Genomic DNA, 24,224 nt, shown 5'->3' with positions numbered 1-24,224 from the left:
TCAGCCAGGCATACCTTCGTAAAAATATTGCTGCTTTAGTGTTGTAAAATATTTTATTTATTTCCAAAACTCCCTGGTGTTAAATCATAGACATTTCAGTAGAGAAGGAGGGCATTTGTCAGTTTCACATTGGAGCTATCCAGTTGAATCCCATTTGTTGCTCCTTCCTTGGCCCTTTAATATTCCTCTCTGTTTACCCAACTCACTCTTAAATATTATGGTTGTTTGACTTTCAATGGCAGTAAGAGATGACGCATTCTGTGATTTCTGAGATCCTCCGTTGGGGAGAATCATTCCAATTTTTGCTTCTATTAATCCTAAATTAACACAATTTTGTTAATAGAGCACAAGCCGGTGGACTTAACATTTTTCTATTTGTCATTTTCCCCCCATTTAAATTTAGAGTACCCAATTCTTTTTTTTCCGATTAAGGGACAATTTAGCGTGGCCAATCCACCTACCCTGCACATCTTTTTGGGTTGTGGGGGCGAGACCCACGCAGATGGAGTGAGAATGTGTAATCTCCACACGGACAGTGACCCAGGGCCGGGATCGAACCCAGGACCTCGGTGCCGTGAGGCAGCAGTGCTAACCACTGCACCAATGTGCTGTCTCTGTTTGTCATTTTAAACATTGCAACGGTGAGGACTGCTGTAGATTTTCATGGTTTTTTTCTTCATAATCATCCTGGGACGAATTGCCCATGGAGGTGAAAGGGGTATCTGAAACAGCACCCCAATTGTAGTGTAATCAGTATTGTGAAGAGGTTCATCATAACCTCTTTAATGGTCAGTATTCCACGTTTAAACAACACCGAATCCCATTTAACCCTGTCGTTGCATTTTCTATCTGTCTGTATGATTGCATTTAGAGGCTTTGAGAAATGTGCCATTTAATCTATATTCCCTGATCCTTTACTGTATTATATTAATTTACATTTATCTGTATTGAACTGTGTTTGCGAACAATTTGTTGCACTCTTACTCCAGTGGTTTATACAAATGTTGGTATTATTTCCAAGCATATCCCTCAATCATTTATGTTTATGGAGATCACAAGGTTCTGTAGAAATTTTTGGAACTGCTACTTGGTAATTCATGAAGTGCCCGTTTTACTCTATTCAGTACACCCAATAAAAGAGCTGTGAGACATGACATGCTTTCCGTAATTCAAGGCCACTTTTCAAAAGTAAACAGACTTGTGTATTACAAATAGTTCTAACAGTTAGAGGACATCTGGATATAATTGAGAACAGAAGCAATTGTGTACAACGTCATTGGAGTACATGGTGGGTTTGGGATAAATGTGTGTGTGTGTGCACGGCATGAAAACCTGACCGTGGGACTTAGAGTTGGCGCAAAACAAAAGCCCACGTGATGAAGCTATTCCGAGGCTGAAGAGGCAGCAGCTCCATGCAGCTGGCTTCTGAGAAGTCCGTGAGGAGCTGGGGCTCAAAGAAGCCTAGGCACGGTTTATAGCGAAGTGAAGCTGCCTGCTCTGTGAAACTGGCAGTGGAGGCAATATTAAGCCCATGGTGAACAGCGCTTATCTGCTGGGTACAGTTGGATAGCTGGGATTGTGCAGGTGGTTAGATGTTTGGGTGCAACCTGGCCAACCCGGCAACTTGGGCAGCACGGTAGCATTGTGGATAGCACAATTGCTTCACAGCTCCAGGGTCCCAGGTTCGATTCCGGCTTGGGTCACTGTCTGTGCGGAGTCTGCACATCCTCCCAGTGTCTGCGTGGGTTTCCTCCGGGTGCTCCGGTTTCCTCCCACAGTCCAAAGATGTGCGGGTTAGGTGGATTGACCATGATAAATTGCCCTTAAGTGTCCAAAATTGCCCTTAGTGTTGGGTGGGGTTGCTGAGTTATGGGGATGGGGTGGAGGTGTGGACCTTGGGTGGGGTGCTCTTTCCAAGAGCCGGTGCAGACTCGATGGGCCGAATGGCCTCCTTCTGCACTGTAAATTCTATAATAAAAAATAAACCCAGTCTCGGACAAAGTGATTGAGTGGCTGGGAGGTGGGCGGTCGTTGGGTCAGTTTGAGGTGGGAGTCCGGTTGCCTGAGAACTCACTGCAGGCAGAAGATGCAACAGGGCTGCCAGGCTGAGCTGGAGGTGTTGTTGAGGGAAATCAGAGGCCATATCCTGGAAGGAGGAGCTGAAATCATTTTTGTTTAAAACTGCGATCTGTGGAACTGTGATAGTAAATACTTGGGATCTCAAATTCTGTCTACATTTAAATGAAAATTACTTGTCCCTAATCAGAAGTATGAACTCTCATTTATGCAGATGAAGTAGATTTGATTAACCATGCAAAAGATAGATATAGATGCCAAAAGGGCATTTGGCACAAAGAACCCAAATCGTACACAGTTTACCAAATCGGCACTATCCAGCTCACTCATTTCTCTAGAATTCCATGGAGGTTAAGCTCTGTGAATTTTCTCTCTGCCATGTCAAAGGTTACCCCATCTCTGGATCTGTAAAGATTTAATCACCTGCTAATGGTCGCATTCCAAGCATTGTTTGGCATCTTTGAATTTGTCTATATATGTGTTTCTGGAACCCACCTCTTCATTCACCTGAGGAAGGAGCAGCGCTCCGAAAGCTAGTGACATCGAAACAAACCTGTTGGACTTTAACCTGGTGTTGTAAGACTTCGTACTGTGCTCACCCCAGTCCAACGCCGGCATCTCCACATCAAAGGAACAAAAGGCCCTTTGAATCTTGATGCTCACACTGTTCAAGTTGTTGCCCACAGCAAGAAGCAGAAATAAACTCTACAAATCAGCAATTTCCAATGACCAAATGTTGCCCCTGGGTAATGCTGTAAAATGGATGATACAAATTGAGGCGGGCTATTGTTCATCCTTCCTGATCTTTACTTCCACTGACTTCTATCCCAAATCTGAGCTCAACAAATAGATTGATGGTAGCAAGGAGTCAAAAAGCAGCCAACTAAATTGTTACAGCTGGGCACTTCCTGCTGGACATCAGTTTGCAAAATAATGAAAACATTTGACTTCAGGCGAAACTTCGGGGTTCCTCGGCTTTAGTAACGTGCAAATGAAATACCCTGCCCAGGGAAAGAGGATTTCCAGTTCTGCAAGGACCGCATCTCTTCTTGCTCCCAATCTGATATGTAAACCCCCAGCCCCTACCCCTATCTCCATGGTGGAATTTCATCAGCCGTCCTAAATCCTGGCAGCTCCACCTGAGATGTCACTCGGCAAACTGGTATGCAGTTTATGCCAGATCTAAATGCTGGTGATGGGGCGGTCCAGCAGTTTCATAAATGTTGCCTGAGACAGTCAATCGAAGGGCTGCCAATTTGAAATTTAACCCTCTTTTGGGCTTAGACTGCAGAACATTATTGTACGGTACTTTCGTAAAACTGCAATTTCGACCCCAGTGCCGGTTTAAACACATTGCAGGTTGTTTTGCAGCATCGTGCAAATCAAATATCTAAAATTCCCTTTGTTAATTCTGCAGCTCATTGAAAATATACACAGTTGCATGCTGTATACATCAACAAGCAGAAACAACCAAACTCTTATTGCTGTGTTTCAAATTAACAATGGGGTAAAAAGAAATTAGACTCAAAGTCGTCATCTGCACATCTGGGTGAATAATCTGATTTGTTTCAGAGCTTTCTTTGATTGCTGGCCTCTTTTAATACTGGCATTTAATCAACAGTGATCACAGAACTTGGCTCTTCTGCTGAAACCAAAATTGCAGCATAAATATTCAGTTTTATGCCACGTGTTAAAAATTCGTCCGAGTGGAAACTGAGGCAGCTTTAATTTCTGAGTATTGTGGAAATATGTTGCAAATAAATTCAAGAGTATGGTACTTTTTGTTTTCATGCTGAATTTGTGTTCAACCACAGTCAGCTGTGGGCAAGGAATACAAACAGCCTAAGATGTTCTAAAAGCAGTACTAAAATGGGAGTTGTAAAACAAAAGAAACACGATCGCAGTTTTCATATTTTCTCATTTTCACCGTAATCTACTTTGACCAGTTGACCACACGTTTCAGAGTAGAGCTTTTCTGTGCATACAGCACATCAAAAACATTCTTGAAGATTTACAGCAAAAGCAACAATAATGAACACAGTGACATGAGGCTGGATGATTGCAATTGATTATCTTTTATTATTTTGTTGCAAATCCATACTGTTAAGGTATGCTACTTAATAATAATAATCGCTTCATGTCACAAGTAGGCTTCAATGAAGTTACTGTGAAAAGCCCCTACTCGCCACATTCTGGCGCCTGTTCGGGGAGGCCGGTATGGGAATTGAACCCGCGCTGCTGGCATTGTTCCACATTGCAAGCCAGCTATTTAGCTCCCTGTGCTAAACCAACCCCACTTCTATTTGGTATTTTTTTGGTATACTTCTATTTGGTAACACCTAACTTTTTTTTTGCCTTTCAGCACCAAACTATTTCTGATTTTTAGATTGGACTCGGTGACGGCACTTTCGCCTCTGAGTTAGAAAGTTGTTGGTTCGAGTCTCGCTCCAGAGACTTGAGCCGTAACCTAGGCTGATACTTGGTGCAGTATCGAAGGGGCTAAATCATAGCTCTGTCCATCAATAGATCTGACAGCACTATGTGAAGCTGACAGGGAATCCTCCCAGTGTTTTGAATGTCAAATATCCCTTCGACCAGCAAAAAAATCAATTACCTGGTCATTTGTCTCATTTCTGCTTTCGGGACCTCACTGTAGGTCAATTGACTGCCACATTTGATATCCCTTGTATTCAAAGGTAATACTTTTGTAATTTTAAGTAAGTCCTCAGATCATGAAAGATGCTGCAAAATACTTTCTTTCCAGCCCTGTCACCACTGTGTGGTTAGTTCTGAACTCCTCTGGCTATGGCATAATAGAAACAGAAAATTCTGCAAATAATCAGCAGGTCTGGCAGCATCTGGCAAGAGACCCAGTTAGCGTTTCGGGCCTGTGACCACTCTTCAGTCTTGATTCTTGTTCTGCCAGACCCGCTGATTATTTCCAGCATCAGCAGCATTTTGCTTTTGTGTTGGTGGTCTGGTTGGAGCACATCTATTTTACAGTTGGGGCCGTTTATCAGATGATGTAGTTTTACCTTGGAAGGAGCAGCGATTGAACAGGCGAGAAGTAGCAAAATGCATCTATACCTCACAATGTTTAGCAATGTCTGAAAAGCAAAATACCGCGGATCCTGGAAATCTGAAATAAAAACAAAGTAGTAAAAATGCTCAGCAGATTTGGCAGAATCTGTGTTCGTATCTTGAATCAGATGACTCTTTGCAACACAGTTAACTCTGTTTCTCCCTCCACTATCACTGCCATCCTGTCGAGTCTGTCCAGCTTTTGCAATTCCCTGTTCTTATTTTACGTAATATTAAAAGATTTGCCTTGCTGAGCAGAATTTATAATCCAGCCTTTAAAAGGTTATTTTATTTTAGTGCCAAGATATTGCCACACTTCTCGAAATGTTCATAAACTTTCCAGGTTGAGATTTCCATTCTCCTTTCAGGTGAACATGTTGAACTCCCCAGGCAGGAGAGCGCTGACGGCCACTCGTTCCAGCATAATGACAGGGTGAAATGCCTTCTGGAGGTAGATATTCTACGGCAGATGCAGGACGGACACGGAGGATGGAATCCTAAAATGGCGGAGGTAACCCTCAGCGCTGCTGGCGTCTCCGAAATGTTCCACTCTTCCTGGGCTGGCCATTTTTCAAAGTTTTCTGCTCAGTCTGTGGATGCTAAAATTAACTCTAAATATATGCATTCTGTAAATAAAACTGTCGTGGCTTTGGAATCGCTTTGTTAAAATCAGTTCAGGGATGTGGGTACTGCTGGCTAGTCCAGCATTGGTTGCCCATCGCTAATTCCCCTGAGGAGGTGGCAGTGAGCTGCCTTCCCTGATCTGCTGCAGTGCTTGTGTTGTAGGTACAGCCACAATGTTGTTCGGGCCTCCCGAACTGTATTTTTAAAAAATATATATTTTATTGGAGTAGTTGTAAAATTTTATAACAAAAACAGGAACCCCCCCAACCCCTTCTCGGAAAGCTGCTACTGCAAATTAAATTCCCCAAGAAAGTCGACGAACGGCTGCCACCTCCGGGAGAAGCCTAACATTGACCCTCTTAAGGCAAACTTTATTTTCTCACGACTGAGAACCCCAGCCATGTCACTAACCCAGGTCTCTACACTCGGGGGGGGCTTTGAGTCCCTCCACATTAACAAGATCCGTCTCCGGGCTACCAGGGAGGCAAAGGCCAGGACGTCGGCCTCTTTCGCCCCCTGAACTCCCGGATCTTCTGACACCCCAAAGATCGCCACCTCTGGACTCTGCACCACCCGTGTTCCTAGAACCTTGGACATTGCCCTGGCAAACCCCTGCCAGAACCCTTCAAGCTTCGGACATGCCGAAAACATATGGACATGGTTTGCTGGGCTCCCCGCACACCTCGCACATCTGTCTTCCACCCCAAAAAACGTGCTCATCCTCACTGCCGTCATGTGTGCCCGGTGCACCACCTTAAACTGTATTAGACTGAACCTGCAACATGACTAGGAGGAATTGACCCTACTTGGGGCTTCCGCCCACAGTCCCGGCTCTAACTCCCCTCCTAACTCCTCCTCCCACTTGCCTTTAAGCTCCTCCACTGGGGTTTCCTCCGCCTCCAACAGCTCCTGGTAGATATCCAACACCATCCCCTCTCCCAACCAGATACCGGACAATACTCTATCTTGTATCCCCCGTGGCGGCAGCAGCAGGAAGGCCACCACCTGTTTCTTCAGGAAGGCCCTCACTTGTAGATACCTAAAGCCGTACCCTGGCGGCAATTTTAATTTGTCCTCCAGCGCCTGCAGGCTGGGAAAGCTCCCATCTCTAAACAGGTCACCCATCCTTCTAATATCCGCCCTCTGCCAGCTCTGGAACCTGCCATCCATCCTACCCGGCAGGAACCTGTGGTTATTACATAATGGGGTCCAGACCGACGCGCCTTCCTCCACTGCCCCCAGATTTTCAATGTCGCCACCACCACCGGACTTGTGGAGTAGCGGGCCGGCGAGAACGGCAGAGGTGCCGTTACCAGCGCTCACAAACTGACGCCTTTGCATGACGCCGCCTCTAACTGCTCCCATGCCGATCCCTCCCCCAATACCCACTTCTTGATCATGGCAATGTTGGCCGCCCAGTAATAGTTGCAAAGGTTTGGCAGCGCCAGCCCACCCCCCCCCCCCCCCCCTCGACTGCGTTCCAGCAGCTCTCCCTGCTGCTTAAAATCACGGGGTCTTGTTCGCCCACACAAATCCTGAGATGATCTTATTAACCCGTTGAAAAAAGGCCTTCGGGATGAAGATGGGAAGGCACTGGAATACAAATAAGAACCTGGGGAGGACCGTCATTTTCACGGTCTGTACCCTCCCCGCCAGTGACAGCGGGAGCATGGCCCATCTTTTAAAGTCCCCTTCCATTTGTTCCACCAGCCGGGTCAAATTAAACTTCTGCAATAAATCCCACTTCCGGGCCACCTGTATACCCAGGTAACGAAAGTTCTTCTCTACCCTCCTCAGCGGCAGATCCCTCAGTCTCTTCTCCTGTCCTTTAGCCTAGATTACAAACAGCTCGCTCTTCCCCACATTCAATTTATACCCCGAGAAACTGCCAAATTCCCTTAAGATCCGCATGACCACCCCCATCCCCTCCAGTGGGTCCGAGATATACAGGAGTTCCTTGAAGCTCTCAACGCTATGGCCAGCGGCTCAATGGCTAGAGCAAATAATAACGGGGAAAGGGGACACCCTTGCCTTGTCCCCCGGTGCAATTTAAAATACTCCGACCTAAGCCGATTGGTGCGCACGCTTGCCACAGGCTCCTGGTACAGCAATCATACCCACCGGATAAAGCACTCACCAAACCCAAACCTATCCAGCGCTTCCCACAGGTACTCCCACTCCACCCGATCAAAAGCTTTCTCTGCATCCATCGCTGCCTCAACCTCTGCTTCCTCTCCTTCCGGGGGCATCATAACAATATTTAAAAGCCTCCAGACATTAGCATTAAGTTGCCTGCCCTTAACGAATCCAGTCTGGTCTTCCCCTAACACTCCCGGGACACAGTCCTCTATCCTAATGGCCAAGATTTGTGATTTTTATCAATGACTTGGAGGAGGGGGCTGAAGGGTGGGTCAGTAAATTTGCTGATGACACCAAGATTGGTGGAGTAGTGGATGAGGTGGAGGGCTGTTGTAGGCTTCAAAGAGACATTGATAGGATGCAGAGCTGGGCCTAAAAATGGCAGATGGAGTTTAACCCTGATAAGTGCGAGGTGATTCATTTTGGTAGAAATAATTTGAATGCGGATTACAGAATCAACGGCAGGGTTCTGAGGAATGTGGAGGAACAGCGAGATCTTGGAGTTCATGTCCACAGATCTCTGAAGGTTGCCACTCGAGTGGATAGAGCCGTGAAGAAGGCTTATAGTGTGTTCGCGTTTATTAACAGGGTGCTTGAGTTTAAGAGCCGCGGGGTTATGCTGCAACTATACATGACCCTGGTGAGACCACATTTGAAGTATTGTGTGCAGTTCTGGTCACCTCATTATAGGAAGGATGTGGAAGCATTGGAAAGGGTGCAAACGACATTTACCAGGATGCTGCCTGGTTTGCAGGATAGGTCTTATGAGGGAAGGTTGAGGGAGCTAGGGCTTTTCTCTTTGGAGCGGAGGAGGATGAGAGGCGACTTAATAGAGGTTTATAAGATAATGAGGGGGATAGATAGAGTGGACGTTCAGAGACTATTTCCTCGGGTGGATGTAGCTGTTACAAAGGGGCATAACTATAAGATTCAGGGTGGGAGATATAGGAGGGATGTCTGAGGTAGGTTCTTTACTCAGAGAGCGGTTAGGGTATGGAATGGACTGCCTGCTGTGATAGTGGAGTCGGACACTTTAGGAACTTTCAAGCGGTTATTGGATAGGCACATGGAGCACACCAGAATGACAGGGAGTGGGATAGCTTGATCTTGGTTTCGGACAATGCTCGGCACAACATCGAGGGCCGAAGGGCCTGTTCTGTGCTGTACTGTTCTATGTTCTAAGATCTTCGCCAATAGCTTGGCATCCACATTTAACAACGAGATTGGCCTGTAAACCCACGCTGTTCAGGGTCCTTCTCCCGTTTGAGAATAAGTGTGATCGAGGCCTGTGACATTGTAGGGGGGAGGATTCCCTTCTCTCTCTCGCCTCATTAATGTCCTCAACAGTAGTGAGCTCAACGCCTCTGAAATTTTTTTCAAAAAATTCCATGGGAAAGCCATCTGGCCCTGGAGCTTTGCCCGATTGCATGCCCTCCAGCCCCTTAATAATTTCTTCTATCTCGATCGGCGCCCCCAGCCCCTCCACCAGACCCCCCTCCATCCTTGGGAACCTCAGCTGGTCCAGAAATTGCCTCATCCCTTCCGCACCCGCCGGGGGTTCCGACTCATATACTTTGCTGTAGAATTCCTTAAAAACTTCATTCACCCCCTCCGGGTCTGAGACCAAGTTGCCCTCCTTATTCTTTACTCCCACAATCTCCCTGGCCGCCTCTCTCTTCCAAAGTTGGTGCACCAGCAGCCTGCTTGCCTTCTCCCCATATTCATACACCGCACCCCTCGCCTTCCTCAGCTGTTCTACCGCTTTTCCTGTGGTCAACAATTCAAACTCCCCCTGAAGCTTACGGCGCTCCCTCAGGAGTCCCGCATCCGGGGCCTCCGCATATTTCATATCCACCTGGAGTATCTCCTCCACCAATCTCTCCCTCTCCGCCCTTTCCCTCTTTTCTCTATGGGACCCGATCGATATAGGTTCCCCTCTAATAACTGCCTTCAGGGATTCCCAGACCGTCGCTGCCGATACCTCTCCCGTGTCGTTTGTTTCCAGGTAATTCTGGATACTCTTATTCACCCGCCCACAAACCACCTCGTCCGTTAACAACCCCACGTCCAGTCTCCACAGCGGGCGCTGTCCTCTCTTCTCCCCAAGCCGCAAATCTACCCAGTGCGGGGCATGGTCCGAGACTGTAACCGCCGAGTATTCCGTCCCCGTGACCTTTGGGATCAATGCCCTGCCCAGTACAAAAAAATCAATATGGGAATAAACTTTGTGGACGTGGGAGAAGAAGGAAAACTCCTTTACCCTCGACCGTGTAAACCTCCAGGGGTCTGTTCCATAAAGCCCTTCAGCTCCCTTGTCGCCGCCGGCCCCTTCCCTGTCCTGGATTATGAGTGATCCAATTCAGGTTCAATGACCGTATTAAAGTCCTCTCCCATGACCAAGTTGTGTGACTCAGGGTCCGGGATTTTGCCTAACACACGCCTCATAAAATCCACATCGTCCCAGTTCGGGGCGTAGACATTCATGAGCACCACTCGGACACCTCCAGCTTCCCACTCACCATGATATACCTACCCCCTTTATCAGCCACTATTCTCCCAGCCCAGCCTCAAATGCCACTTGCTTACTGATCAGAGGTGCTACTCCCTGGTCTTCGAGTCCAGCCCTGAGTGGAACACCTGACCTTGACCTACCCAACCCTTCCTTAATCTCATCTGATCTGTGACCTTCAGATGTGTCTCCTGGAGCATTGCCACGTCTGCCTTTAGCCCCCCCCCCCCCCCCCCCCCCGCCGCCGCCGACTTGCAATCACCCTCTCTTGGCCAGCCCCGAGCCCGCGCCCCCCAGGTACCCCCTCAAGCAGCAGCCGCCCCCGACCCTCCTTTTATTCCCTGAAGAAAATTTCTCACTTGCCCGCAGAGCAGCCATCCCCCACCCCCACCCCCTCCCCCAAACGCCAGAAACCTAACCCCCCAATCAAACACCAGCTCAACACTAAGTCACCCCCCACCATGCTTCCGCGAGTCAGCTGATCCATGCTGGCCCCGCATCTGGCGCCGGTCAGACTATCGCCCTATTGTTCGTGCCCCTCTCCCCACATAGAAAAAACCTATTTACAAGATCACATTCCCCAGTAAGTAAACATCAGCTCTGCCAGCCTCCTCCCATCTTCAAAGCATTAAGTGTCTCTGAACTCGAGTCCAACTTCTTGTCTTTAATAAATGTCCAAACATCATCTGGCGACTCAAAATAATAGTGTCGGTCCTTGTGCGTTACCCACAGTCTCGCTGGGTATAACACCCCAAACTTCACCCCCTTCTTAAAGAAGGTCGTCTTTGCCCAGTTGAACCCCGCACGTCTCTCAGCCAACTCCACACCCAGGTTCTGATAGATGCGCGCACCTCATTATTCTCCCACTTGCTGCTCCGTTCCTTCTTGGCCCATCGCAGGACCCGCTCTTTGTCTGAAAATCGGTGAAAACGCACCACCGTGGCTCTTGGCGGGTCGCTCGCCTTGGGTTTCCTTGTGAGGGCTCTGTGCGCTCCATCCAGCTCCAGGGGTCGAGGGAAAGCCCCCGCTCCCATCAACGACTCCAGCATACCCGCCACATACGCTCCCGCATCTGATCCCTCAATACCTTCAGGAAGGCCAACGATTCTTAAATTCTGCCTCCTGGTTTTGTTCTCGAGCTCCTCCAGCTTCTCCTGCATCTGCTTGTGGCGGTCCTCCAGCACCTCCACCTTATGCTCCAGCACAGTTATCGCGTCCTCTTGGTTGGAGTGTTTTAATTCGATCTGGATCGCTTTCCCCTGGGCTGCCTAAGTCTCGACCATTTGGTCGATCGATACTTTCATCGGGTCAAACGTATCCCTTTTTAGCTCGGCAAAGCAACTCTTGTACAAAACTCCATCTGTTGCTCCTTCGGCCAGTGAACCGCCGCTCCCTGGTCCTTGCCATCTGCCATGCTTCGCCTCACTACCAGCTCCCCTCGCTTTCTTCTATCGGGACTAATTCCTTTCACACGGCCACTTCTGGTCCAGCTATCCATACACCGGGGGGGGGGAAATCCTCCTTACTGATGCTAACCCCACCGATTTATTCCATAAAGTCCACAAAATTCCGGGAGGAAAGGTCCGAAAGTTTGATTTAGGCGGGAGCTATCGAATGTGCGACCTACTCCATGGCCGCCACCGGAAGTCCCTCCCTAACTGCATTGTGGGTATACGTCCACACCCGTCTTTCACTCATTGTTTAGATATTTTGCTTTTGCCTCGTTGCAAATTAATATAGCCCTTTCACCTGAATTAATTCTTGAGTAATGGACATTGCTGGCACGGTTGGTGTATTTATCTATTAATTCTCAGGATATATGTGCCACTTGCAAGGCTGGTGTTACTAGTCACTGCCTTAACTGTTCCAATTGTGCGGCTTTTGAACTCACGGCGCTGTTGGGTAAGAATTTGACCCTGTTTCAATTAAGGAACAACAATATATGTCCAAGTTAGGGTAGGGTATGGCTTGGAGGGGAGCTTGTAGGTGATATGCGCTACCACCTTTGTCTTTTTACATGGTGGAGGATGGAAATTTGGGATGTGTTCCTGACGAAACCGTGACATGTTGCTACAGAGCATTCTGAAGACACTACAGCCATAGAATGCCAATAATGAAGGGAGTAAATGTTTAAGATAGTGAAATTCGTAACTGGTTTTCCCTAGATGGTGTTAAGGCTGTTGAAAGGTGTCGCAGCTACATCCATCCAGACAAGAGTTTCCCATCCGTCGCCGGACTTGTGTCTTGTTCTAGGGATTCAGGAGGCCAGCCACTTACTGAGGAATATCTTTTGAGGTTGCAAATTGTGAGGGTATCCCATTCCTCTGATGGCACCATGGTGCCCATTTTAGAGCTGCTAGATCAGTTCTTAATCTAACCCGTTTAGCATGGGCCTTTCGTGTGAAGATAGCATTGCATTTCCATGAGGGATGGTCGTAGTCACTCCATTGGTGAGGGGAAGGTCAAGTTGGTTCTGTCATCACTTGCTACAAGTCAAATTTGTTTCATTCATGGCTCAGCCAGTTCTGTAAGTGCAGCTAATACCAAGCCACTCTGATAGACGCTGAGGTCCACAATCAGAGCATGTCCTGTGCTCTTTAGTACCCTCAGCATGTTCTTCAAATGGTGATCAATATGGAGGACTACTGATTCACCAATCAAGGAAGGACTGTAGGTGGTAACCAGCAGGAGGTTTCCATGCCCTAGTTGACCCGAAGCCATTGGACATCATGGAGTCCAGAAGCATGATTAGGACTCCCAGGCCCTTCTTGCCTGACTACATTACTGGGTCTTTACCTCTGGTGGATCGGTACTGCTGGTGGGACAGACCTTATCCAGGGATTGAGTGTTTAAACTTTTCATGGTTTTTCATGGTGTAACCGTCTCTAAGTCTACAACTCCTCTTAACGTTTCATTTTATCTGATGTTGGCCTTTTGTGCCCCTCCTTTTTCTTTCCCTCTCTCGCTCTCTGTCTCTCTCTCCCCCTCTCTTCTTTCCCCCCCCCCCCCCCCCAAATGCCTTCAGCTGTGCAGATCCTACACTCTTCAATTGTGTTGTGTATCTTGGAATATTTTCCCGCTGGTTCTATGTCACTGATGTGTAGCAACGTCAGCAGAGTGTTTGCGTGGGTTTTGGGAAGATATCCATCTTTATTATATTGACCAACACCCTTAATAAACCTCTCATCGTGTTTTACAAGGATCCAGAGTGTGGGAACCTCCATACCTTTTCTCTTTTGGGCAACAAAAAAAAAAAATTTTCTCACACAACTTCTGCTTTTCCACTTGTCCCTCCAATTTATTCTTTCACGGGCTGTGGGCATTGCTGGCTGGGCCAGCATTTGTTGTCCATCCCTAATTGACTTTGGCCCCCACAACCCAAAGATGCGCAGGTTAGGTGGATTGGTCACGCTAAATTGCCCCTTAATTGGGAAAAAAAATAATTGGGTACTCTAAATTTTGCCGTGAGTGTGGAGTCACATGTAGGTCAGGACAGGAAGGAGCTGAAGGAAGGAAAGAGCATTGACGAATCAGCCAACTGGTCACCATTATTGAGACTAGCTTTCAATTCCAGATTTCATTTTTTTTTAATTTAGAGTATCGATTTCTTTTTTTTTCCAATTAAGGGGCAATTGAGCGTGGCCAATCCACCTACGCTGCACATCTTTGGGTTGTGGGGGCGAAACCCACGCAAACACGGGGAGAATGTGCAAACTGCACACGGACAGTGACCCAGGGCCGGGATCAAAATGGGTCCTTGGCGCCGTGAAGCAGCAGTGCTAACCACTGCTGCCGTTGATTCTAGATTTTGGTAATAAAATTTAAATTCCCACCATCTGCCATGGTGGGATTTTAACCCATGTTCCCAGAGCATTTGCCTGGGCCACTGGATTACTAGTCGATTGACATTACCGCTATGCTTTTTTGTGCAGTATATTGGGCGGACTGGTACCGTGCACAGAATAACGGACCGCGGAGATGTGAGAGTTCAGTACAGCAATAACATTCGATGGACCTTTCACTCTGGAGCTCTTACCAAGGTACAGTCGATAGTGGAGCCTGTTTTATGTCGAAAACTATTTACAGTGGTGAAACATGTGTCACATTGAACCGCAATAAGACGTCTCAAATAATTCAGTATTCCAAAACAATGCTGTTTCTATATATATTTCTTAATCAGCCTTAATTCGGGATTAGTATATTGCAGGAATTTAGGTTTAATGTGGATGGGAGCTCTCCAATTCAGTGATTCTGAATGATTGTATGATTGATTTTACCAGACAAATAAATCCTGTGGGTTATCTGTTTCAAAACATTGTGGAAGGGGAAGGATGGTCAAGATGATAATACAATAGAAGCAGGAAGTCCGTGTCTCAAATAAAAACCGAAAACGCTGGAAATACTCAGCAGATTAGGCAACATCTGTGGAGAGTGAAACAGTTAAGTTTTCAAAGCTGATGAGAAGCCACTGACCTGAAATGTTAACTCTGATTCTATTTTTTGCTGCCTGACCTGTGGAATCTGTTCAGCATTTTCCGTGTTGATTTCTGACTTCCAACGTCAGCAGTATTTGGTTTTTGCACTGTTGTAGCCAGTGCCCCGGTTTGTTACCCATCAGCCAAAAAAATCCCCACTGGTGACTGCAAAGGTTTGTTTTTTATCGTTGTCAAATTAACTCAATCTCACTGAACATTGGTACTAATACGAGGAAGCACATCCTATGGTACATCGATCCTACTGTGAACAGAAAGGGACTGTGTCCATGGAGGGAGAACGACAACTGGGGATATGTTTAAAACAATTTTATCACTCATTTTCAGGTGGACAGCTGATGGTAAGTTTCCTTCTTGTGCCTCAACTAGTTGGCCTATTGGTCTTATAGCTTGCTTGGAATAGTTTGACTAAGTGGCTGGTTCTTGCTGCGCCTCTAGAAAAAGTTGTCCCTATGGTCCGATCTAATCTTGTATTGGGTAACTCCTGGAAGGCGCACATTAATACTTGTACTTTTGGTGGCAGCCTCCAGTGTGCCCCCTCTCCACACCTCCAATCTCTCCCACCCCACAATGACTGGTTAGGCTGCTTGGAGACCAGGTATTCCTGAGAGGAGTAGGACAGTGTCTGTTCCACTCCAGATGGAATATTCCATGTAAGGGGCCCAGTAATCAGTGCCTTGCCATTATTTTGTGTCAAAATGAGGTTGGTGTCTGTTCAGGTGGCTGCCTAAAGAGACCCGGATAATTTTAGCAGAAATCTAGGTCCACGTGCGATTGCATGTGCCTTTCCCACTGCTAAATGTGTTTTTGGTGCTCTTGTTTTACACACAGCCACAATGTTGTTGAATTTCTACCTCATATTGTTCACAGCAGGGAAACTACATCCAAGCAGTGATCTGGGTTAAAAGCTTAATACTCATCGGGACATGGAGCTTACACCCAACTTCAAGTTGTTTTGAAAACAGCATAAACTCAGCAGGTCTGGCGGCATATGTGGAGAGAAAAGCAGACTTAAGGGTTCAAGTCCGTGTGACTTCAGATCTAAGGAGAGGGAGAAATGTGATGGAATTCATACTGTGTAAGAGGGGGTGGAGCAGGTGGAACAAAATAGAAGGTCCATGATAGGTGGGAGCTGGGAGAGAATGCACATAGATGTTTAAGGCAAAAGACAGAGGAAGTGTTAATGTCAGTGTGAAGGGTTACAGAGATGCTGAAGTGATATTAAGTTACGATAACATAATCTGTTAATAGGCGTACAAAGGTCGGTGCCCTTTGAAAGCAAAACTAACAAGTAACTAAAGGCCCTATGGGGAGTTGGGGGTTCCATTGGGACAAAAAATATATACTTTTGAATTTAAAAAAGCTTCAAGTTGGAGGGGAAAGTTCACTGACTAAAGTTGTTGAACTCAATGCCGAGTCCAGAAGTCTGTGTCATGCTTAATTGGAAGAGAAGGTGCTGTTCCTCCAGCTTACGCTGGGCTTCACTGGTACATTGCAGCAGGCCAAGGACGGACATGAGAGCAGGGCGGTGAGTTGAAGGGCAAGCTTGCAGACTGAGCTAAATGACCACCCAGTCTGCGTTTAGTCTCCCCAGTGTAGAGGAGACTGCATTGGGGAGACTGTATTTGCTGCTCCCAATGCAGTCTCCTCTACATTGTGGAAACAAACGCAGATTAGGTGGCTGCTTTACGGAACACCTCCACTCAGTCCACAAGCATGACCCCGACCTTCCTGTCACTTGCCATTGACCTTTGTGCTCCTATTGGCGCACCAATCACTGACCTTCTATTTCGCTCCATGCCCTCTTATGCGATTTAAAATCCACCACATTTCCCCCTCTCTTTAGCTCTGAAGAAGTGTCATATGGTCTCTAAACGTTAACTCGGTTTCTCTCTCCACAGATGCTGCCAGACCTGCTGAGTTTATCCAGCATTTTCTGTTTTTATTTTAGATTTAGATTTATTGTCACGTCTACCGAGTTACAGTAAAAAGTATTGTTCTGCGTACAGTCCAGGCAGATCGTTCCATACATGAAAACATAGAACATACAATAAATGCACAATGTAAATACATAAACATAGACATCAGGTGATGTCCCCCCGCTCACGCCCCTCCCCTGTGCCCCTTCCCCACGCCCCTCTCCCGCACCCTTCTCCCGTGCCCCGCCACCCACACCAATTTCCGAGACCCGCTCTTCCCATCAATCCGTTGTCCACGCACAGAGGCTGGATTCTCCAAAGGCAAGCCTCTGATTTGACAAGCAGCTCTGTAGCATTTTTCAAATTTTGCAAATGTGCCTGTCCTGCTGTGGGCCCCTCGGTGGCTACCGTGAGCCCCCTTGATTCCGCGGACACCAGTTTGGGAACACCTGCTGTAAGTCTTAACTTAAAACACAAGAGAGCTTCTGATTTTCTAGGACGTCCACAAATAGTGGGGAGAAGTATAGTGAAAGGTAAATTTTCCTGGTTAGGATTTGCTATTTTAGACGAGTTTACAAAATCGCAAATGTACTTCATGAGGAAGATCTAAAGTCTAGTGTAAAACAGTTTAATTACAAGTACACTAGGTGACTAAAGGTGCACAACATAATTGAACCACAGATCATGTCTGCTACAAAGTATGTCTTACTTTTTAAAAATTAAAAATGGGAACGATTTTGCTGCAGCACTGGATCCAAATTTCTCCCAAATAAATTGAGAATATTTTATTCCCCATAATTAATGACCCAAATGCTCCTTTGAACGGTTCATTTTCTGAGTGTACTTGTTTTGAACATATTTTATTTCTGGGTTATTTATTCTAGGGAGATCACGTATATTCTCCTGATTTATAATGTTTACAGCTACAGCCTTACTGATCTGTCTGGGTCATTCCAAGAACTTTACTCAGAAATACAGATGGAAATTATTGTGCAATTCTGATTTAAGACGTTCAAAGTCAGCATTTTGTGCTTTTTAAAAAGAATTATGTTTTAAAGTCAGCTCAACCTGCATTATGAAAACTAGATTTAACTAGAAATGAAAAATTGGTCTTTTATTAAAATTTACCATAACCAGGCAGCTGTTGAGTTGGAAAGTATGTTGATGCTTTATAGGTGCCTGTTAAGTAGTTATTGTGACAACTTTGTTTTAAAACTTCCATGTGCAGCCATTATTGAATCATACTTTTTTAATATAAATTTAGAGTACCCAATTAATTTTTTCCAATTAAGGGACAATTTAGCGTGGCCAATCCACCTACCCTGCACATCTTTAGGTTGTGGGGGCGAAACCCACACAGACACAGGGAGAATGTGCAAACTCCACATGGACAGTGACCCACAGCCGGATTGAATCATACTTAATAATAATCTTTATTGTCACAAGTAGACTTACATTAACACTGCAATGAAGTTACTGTGAAAAGCCCCTAGTCGCCACACTCCGGCGCCTGTTCGAGTACACAGAGAGAGAATTCAGAATGTCCAAATTACCTAAGAGCATGTCTTTCGGGACTGTGGGAGGAAACCGGAGCTCCCGGAGGAAGCCCACGCAGACACGGGAAGAACATGCAGACTCTGCACAGACAGTGACCCAAGCCGGGAATTGAACCTGGGACACAGTACTAACCACTGTGCTACCCACTGTGCTACCGTGCTGCTCACTTGACCAATCATCAGACATCAAAGATGATTAGTACTGGTGTTATTAGAGAGTTTCTCTAATTAGGATTGTTGGATTTCCTTACTTTTTTTCAGTGACATTGTATAGATTTGTAGATTTTTATTTATCCTCAAAATTGGCATTGGACGTAACAGAAGGGTATCCTTACCCAATGGACCTTAAATGTCGCAGCATTATAAAGTAAATGACTATTCATCATGTAATTTATTGGAATGTGTTCTCTCTGTTCAATTTGGTTAGTGTGTGTGTGCAGACTAGTTTACGTATTGTAATTAGCTACTCATTAAGCCATGCCTAAGAGATTAAAATGAATTGAGCCATTTATCTTCCTGTAACAGTGACATGCAGTTTTGACTCTTCAAACCAGTAATTACTCAATAGAAACAGTCCTTTTATAGGACAATAGACAAATAATTTCCCTATTGAGACCTAACCTGCTTATCATTCTTTGCCGTGAGAAGTACAACTCCTGTCCTTCAAATGTATGCTTCTAATCAAATCTTTGTTCAATTTGGTTACATAACTGGGAGGTTTCAACACATCAGCTTCACTGATATAATCAATTACTACAAGATATTGCAGCAAATTTCCATATTACTTTATAGGTCATTGTGCCCTGAATTCCACGTCACTTTTCAGTCTCTGGAGATTCAAATTATGACTAGGGCGGCGCGGTAGCACAGTGGTTAGCACTGTTGCTTCACAGCGCCAGGGTCCCAGGTTCGATTCCCGGCTTGGGTCACTGTCTGTGCGGAGTCTGCACGTTCTCCCCGTGTCTACGTGGGTTTCCTCCGAGCGCTCCGGTTTCCTCCCACTAGTCCTGAATGACGTGCTGTTAAGTGAATTGGGCATTCTGAATTCCCCCCCAGTGTACCCGAACAGGCTCCGGAGTGTGGTGACTGGGGTATTTTCACAGTAACTTAATTGCAGTGTTAATGTAAACCTATTTGTGACAATAGTAAAGATTATTATTATTATAGTTATTTTCTGTTCATTTAAATTAATTTGAAATTGGAAATGGGTCATTCCCCAGTTTTACAGTACTGGAGTGACAACAGATGTGAAGTTATATTAACATTTCTTTCATTTGAATACTTAATACATGATTCAAAATACAATTTACGTGGCTCAACCCAAGGGTTAGCTGCAGAGATATTAGTTCTTTAATGAACAGCTTTGATGACACAGCCTAGATTCTTTTAAAGCAGTTTAAAAGTACTGGGCAGGAATTCGCAGTCAGCAGCAAATGGGGGGCACCAGCCTCATCCAAAGAACAAAGAAATGTACAGCACAGGAACAGGCCCTTCGGCCCTCCAAGCCCGTGCTGACCATGCTGCCCGACTAAACTACAATCTTCTACACTTCCTGGGTCCGTATCCTTCTATTCCCATCCTATTCATATATTTGTCAAGATGCCCCTTAAATGTCCCTATCGTCCCTGCTTCCACTACCTCCTCCGGTAGCGAGTTCCAGGCACCCACTACCCTCTGCGTAAAAAACTTGCCTCGTACATCTACTCTAAACCTTGCCCCTCTCACCTTAAACCTATGCCCCCTAGTAATTGACCCCTCTACCCTGGGGAAAAGCCTCTGACTATCCACTCTGTCTATGCCCCTCATAATTTTGTATACCTCTATCAGGTCTCCCCTCAACCTCCTTCGTTCCAGTGAGAACAAACCGAGTTTATTCAATCGCTCCTCATAGCTAATGCCCTCCATACCAGGCAACATTCTGGTAAATCTCTTCTGCACCCTCTCTAAAGCCTCCACATCCTTCTGGTAGTGTTGCGACCAGAATTGAACACTATACTCCAAGTGTGGCCTAATTAAGGTTCTATACAGCTACAACATGACTTGCCAATTCTTATACTCAATGCCCCGGCCAATGAAGGCAAGCATGCCATATGCCTTCTTGACTACCTTCTCCACCTGTGTTGCCCCTTTCAATGACCTGTGGACCTGTACTCCTAGATCTCTTTGACTTTCAATACTCTTGAGGGTTCTACCATTCACTGTATATTCCCTACCTGCATTAGACCTTCCAAAATGCATTACCTCACATTTGTCCGGATTAAACTCCATCTGCCATCTCTCCGCCCAAGTCTCCAGACAATCTAAATCCTGCTGTATCCTCAGACAGTCCTCATCGCTATCCGCAATTCCACCAACCTTTGTGTCGTCTGCAAACTTACTAATCAGACCAGTTACATTTTCCTCCAAATCATTTATATATACTACAAAGAGCAAAGGTCCCAGCACTGATCCCTGTGGAACACCACTGGTCACAGCCCTCCAATTAGAAAAGCATCCCTCCATTGCTACTCTCTGCCTTCTATGGCCTAGCCAGTTCTGTATCCACCTTGCCAGCTCACCCCTGATCCCGTGTGACTTCACCTTTTGTACTAGTCTACCATGAGGGACCTTGTCAAAGGCCTTACTGAAGTCCATAGAGACAACATCTACTGCCCTACCTGCATCAATCATCTTCGTGACCTCCTCGAAAAACTCTATCAAGTTAGTGAGACACGACCTCCCCTTCACAAAACCGTGCTGCCTCTCACTAATACGTCCATTTGCTTCCAAATGGGAGTAGATCCTGTCTCGAAGAATTCTCTCCAGTAATTTCCCTACCACTGAAGTAAGGCTCACCGGCCTGTAGTTCCCGGGATTATCCTTGCTACCCTTCTTAAACAGAGGAACAACATTGGCTATTCTCCAGTCCTCCGGGATATCCCCTGAAGACAGCGAGGATCCAAAGATTTCTGTCAAGGCCTCAGCAATTTCCTCTCCAGCCTCCTTCAGTATTCGGGGGTAGATCCCATCAGGCCCGGGGACTTATCTACCTTAATATTTTTTAAGACACCCAACACCTCGTCTTTTTGGATCACTATGTGACCCAGGCTATCTACACCCCCTTCTCCAGACTCAACATCTACCAATTCGTTCTCTTTGGTGAATACTGATGCAAAGTATTCATTTAGTACCTCGCCCATTTCCTCTGGCTCCACACATAGATTCCCTTGCCTATCCTTCAGTGGGCCAACCCTTTCCCTGGCTACCCTCTTGCTTTTTATGTACGTGTAAAAAGCCTTGGGATTTTCCTTAACCCTATTTGCCAATGACTTTTCGTGACCCCTTCTAGCCCTCCTGACTCCTTGCTTAAGTTCCTTCCTACTTTCCTTATATTCCATGCAGGCTTCGTCTGTTCCCAGCCTTTTAGCCCTGACAAATGCCTCCTTTTTCTTTTTGACGAGGCCTACAATATCACTCGTCATCCAAGGTTCCCGAAGATTGCCGTATTTATCTTTCTTCCTCCCAGGAACATGCCGGTCCTGTATTCCTTTCAACTGCCACTTGAAAGCCTCCCACATGTCAGATGTTGATTTGCCCTCAAACATCCGCCCCCAATCTATGTTCTTCAGTTCCCGCCTAATATTGTTATAATTAGCCTTCCCCCAATTTAGCACATTCGTCCTCGGACCACTCTTATCCTTGTCCACCAGTACTTTAAAACTTACTGAATTGTGGTCACTGTTACTGAAATGCTCCCCTACTGAAACATCTACCACCTGGCCGGGCTCATTCCCCAATACCAGGTCCAGTACCGCCCCTTCCCTAGTTGGACTGTCTACATATTGTTTTAAGAAGCCCTCCTGGATGCTCCTTACAAACTCCGCCCCGTCTAAGCCTCTGGCACTAAGTGAGTCCCAGTCAATATTGGGGAAGTTGAAGTCTCCCATCACCACAACCCTGTTGTTTTTACTCTTTTCCAAAATCTGTCTACCTATCTGCTCCTCTATCTCCCGCTGGCTGTTGGGAGGCCTGTAGTATACCCCCAACATTGTGACTGCACCCTTCTTATTCCTGATCTCTACCCATATAGCCTCACTGCCCTCTGAGGTGTCCTCTCGCAGTACAGTTGTGATATTCTCCCGAACAAGTAGCGCAACTCCGCCTCCCCTTTTACATCCCCCTCTATCCCGCCTGAAACATCTAAATCCTGGAACGTTTAGCTGCCAATCCTGCCCTTCCCTCAACCAGGTCTCTGTAATGGCAACAACATCATAGTTCCAAGTACTAATTCAAGCTCTAAGTTCATCTGCCTTACCCGTAATGCTCCTTGCATTAAAACATATGCACTTCAGGCCACCAGACCCGCTGTGTTCAGCAGCTTCTACCCGTCTGCTCTGCCTCAGAGCCACACTGTCCCTATTCCCTAGTTCTCCCTCAATGCTATCTGACCTATTGTTCCCGTGCCCACCCCCCTGCCATACTAGTTTAAACCCTCCCGTGTGACACTAGCAAACCTCGCGGCCAGGATATTTATGCCTCTCCGGTTTAGATCCTTGCTCACAGACTTATTGTGGGCTTTTGGACTGAAAGTTTAGTTCAACCAACTATTGAAAAAGTGCAGTGCCCTCGATTTAAGACCGAAAAAAAGGCTAAATTATTTTAACTCATTTAAAAATATCCAGCAATAATTTCAATCTGAAGGAATAAGACTCCACACTTGTTAAAGTTAAATTTCAGTGCCAGAGAGTTGCTTGGCAGTAATTCAGACTCATGCTATTGAAAGGATACTTGAGCTGGGATAGATGAACCTTAACTGTTTCTGGTGAGGTTACTGTGTACTTCATGGTTCAGCAACTTTGTTGCATTCCAAGTATTTTCATGGTGAGACTCCTGCTGAGGCACTCATCGTGCAGCTTATGGAGGACGGCAACTTGGACAACAGCTTTCTGATTTTCACATTTAACTGCACGTGTGATCACTGGAAATTTCTGTCCAATTTACAAGTTAGTCACAAGTGAGTGCCTTAAGACTCACCTTATTCCTACCGCAAAATACGGCCCAATGTTATTACAAAGCTTTTGATTGGTAAAATGACACTGGGATAAAATGACTCTGGGTTGCAATCGTTCATTTCTGTTATAATTACTTTGTCTAACCTTAATTTGTCCCATAGTATTTCTATCTTGGGGGAAACTTCTAAAATAGCACAAGTGATTTGGAAGGCAAATGGAATGTTGGTGTTTATTGCAAGGGGAATGGAATATAATGGGGATGTTTTACTGCAGCTGCACAGCTGGTGATGTGACATCTGGAATGCTGTATACAGTTTTATTTTTTTTAAAAAGATAGTTGCATTAGAAGCGGTTCAGAGAAGGTTCACTTGACTCATTCCTGAGATGAAGGGCTTATCTTACGAAGAAAGGGTGAACACGGGTGGCACGGTAGCACAGTGGTTAGCACTGTTGGTCACAACACCAGGGTCCCGGGTTCAATTTTCGCTTGGGTCACTGTCTGTGCAGAGTTTGCACATTCTCCCCGTGTCTGCGTGTGTTTCCTCCCACAAGTCCCGAAAGATGTGCTGTTAGGTGAATTGGAATTTCTGAATTCTCCCTGTGTACCCGAACAAGCACCGGAATGTGGAGACTAGGAGCTTTTCACAGTAACTTCATTGCAGCGTTAATGTAAGCCTACTTGTGACAATAATAAAGATTATTATTAAAGTTGAGGCTACATCCATTGGAGTTTGGAAGAATGAGAGGTGATCATGTTGAAACATATAATAATATGTTGAGGGGACCCCATAGGGTCGATATCAGGATATTTCCACTTGATGTTTATTGCAAGGGGA

The 24,224-nt window shown here is 46.0% G+C and overlaps 1 protein-coding gene across 4 annotated transcripts in view; it reads left to right on the top strand.

Annotated features, from left to right (window-relative positions):
- Positions 1-24,224, top strand: part of mib2 (MIB E3 ubiquitin protein ligase 2) — a 298,873-nt gene that overhangs the window by 226,927 nt on the left and 47,722 nt on the right. For all 4 annotated transcript variants that reach the window (XM_072477842.1, XM_072477843.1, XM_072477841.1 and 1 more), the window contains exons 6-7: positions 5,526-5,668; positions 14,362-14,469. In XM_072477842.1, the coding sequence (XP_072333943.1) occupies positions 5,526-5,668; positions 14,362-14,469 (251 nt within the window). The remainder of the gene's footprint in view (positions 1-5,525; positions 5,669-14,361; positions 14,470-24,224) is intronic.

Source organism: Scyliorhinus torazame, chromosome 16, assembly GCF_047496885.1.
Source record: "Scyliorhinus torazame isolate Kashiwa2021f chromosome 16, sScyTor2.1, whole genome shotgun sequence".
NCBI lineage: Eukaryota > Metazoa > Chordata > Chondrichthyes > Carcharhiniformes > Scyliorhinidae > Scyliorhinus > Scyliorhinus torazame.
The sequence above is the reverse complement of the archived record's forward strand: the minus strand, read 5'-3'. Positions and strand labels throughout refer to the sequence as shown.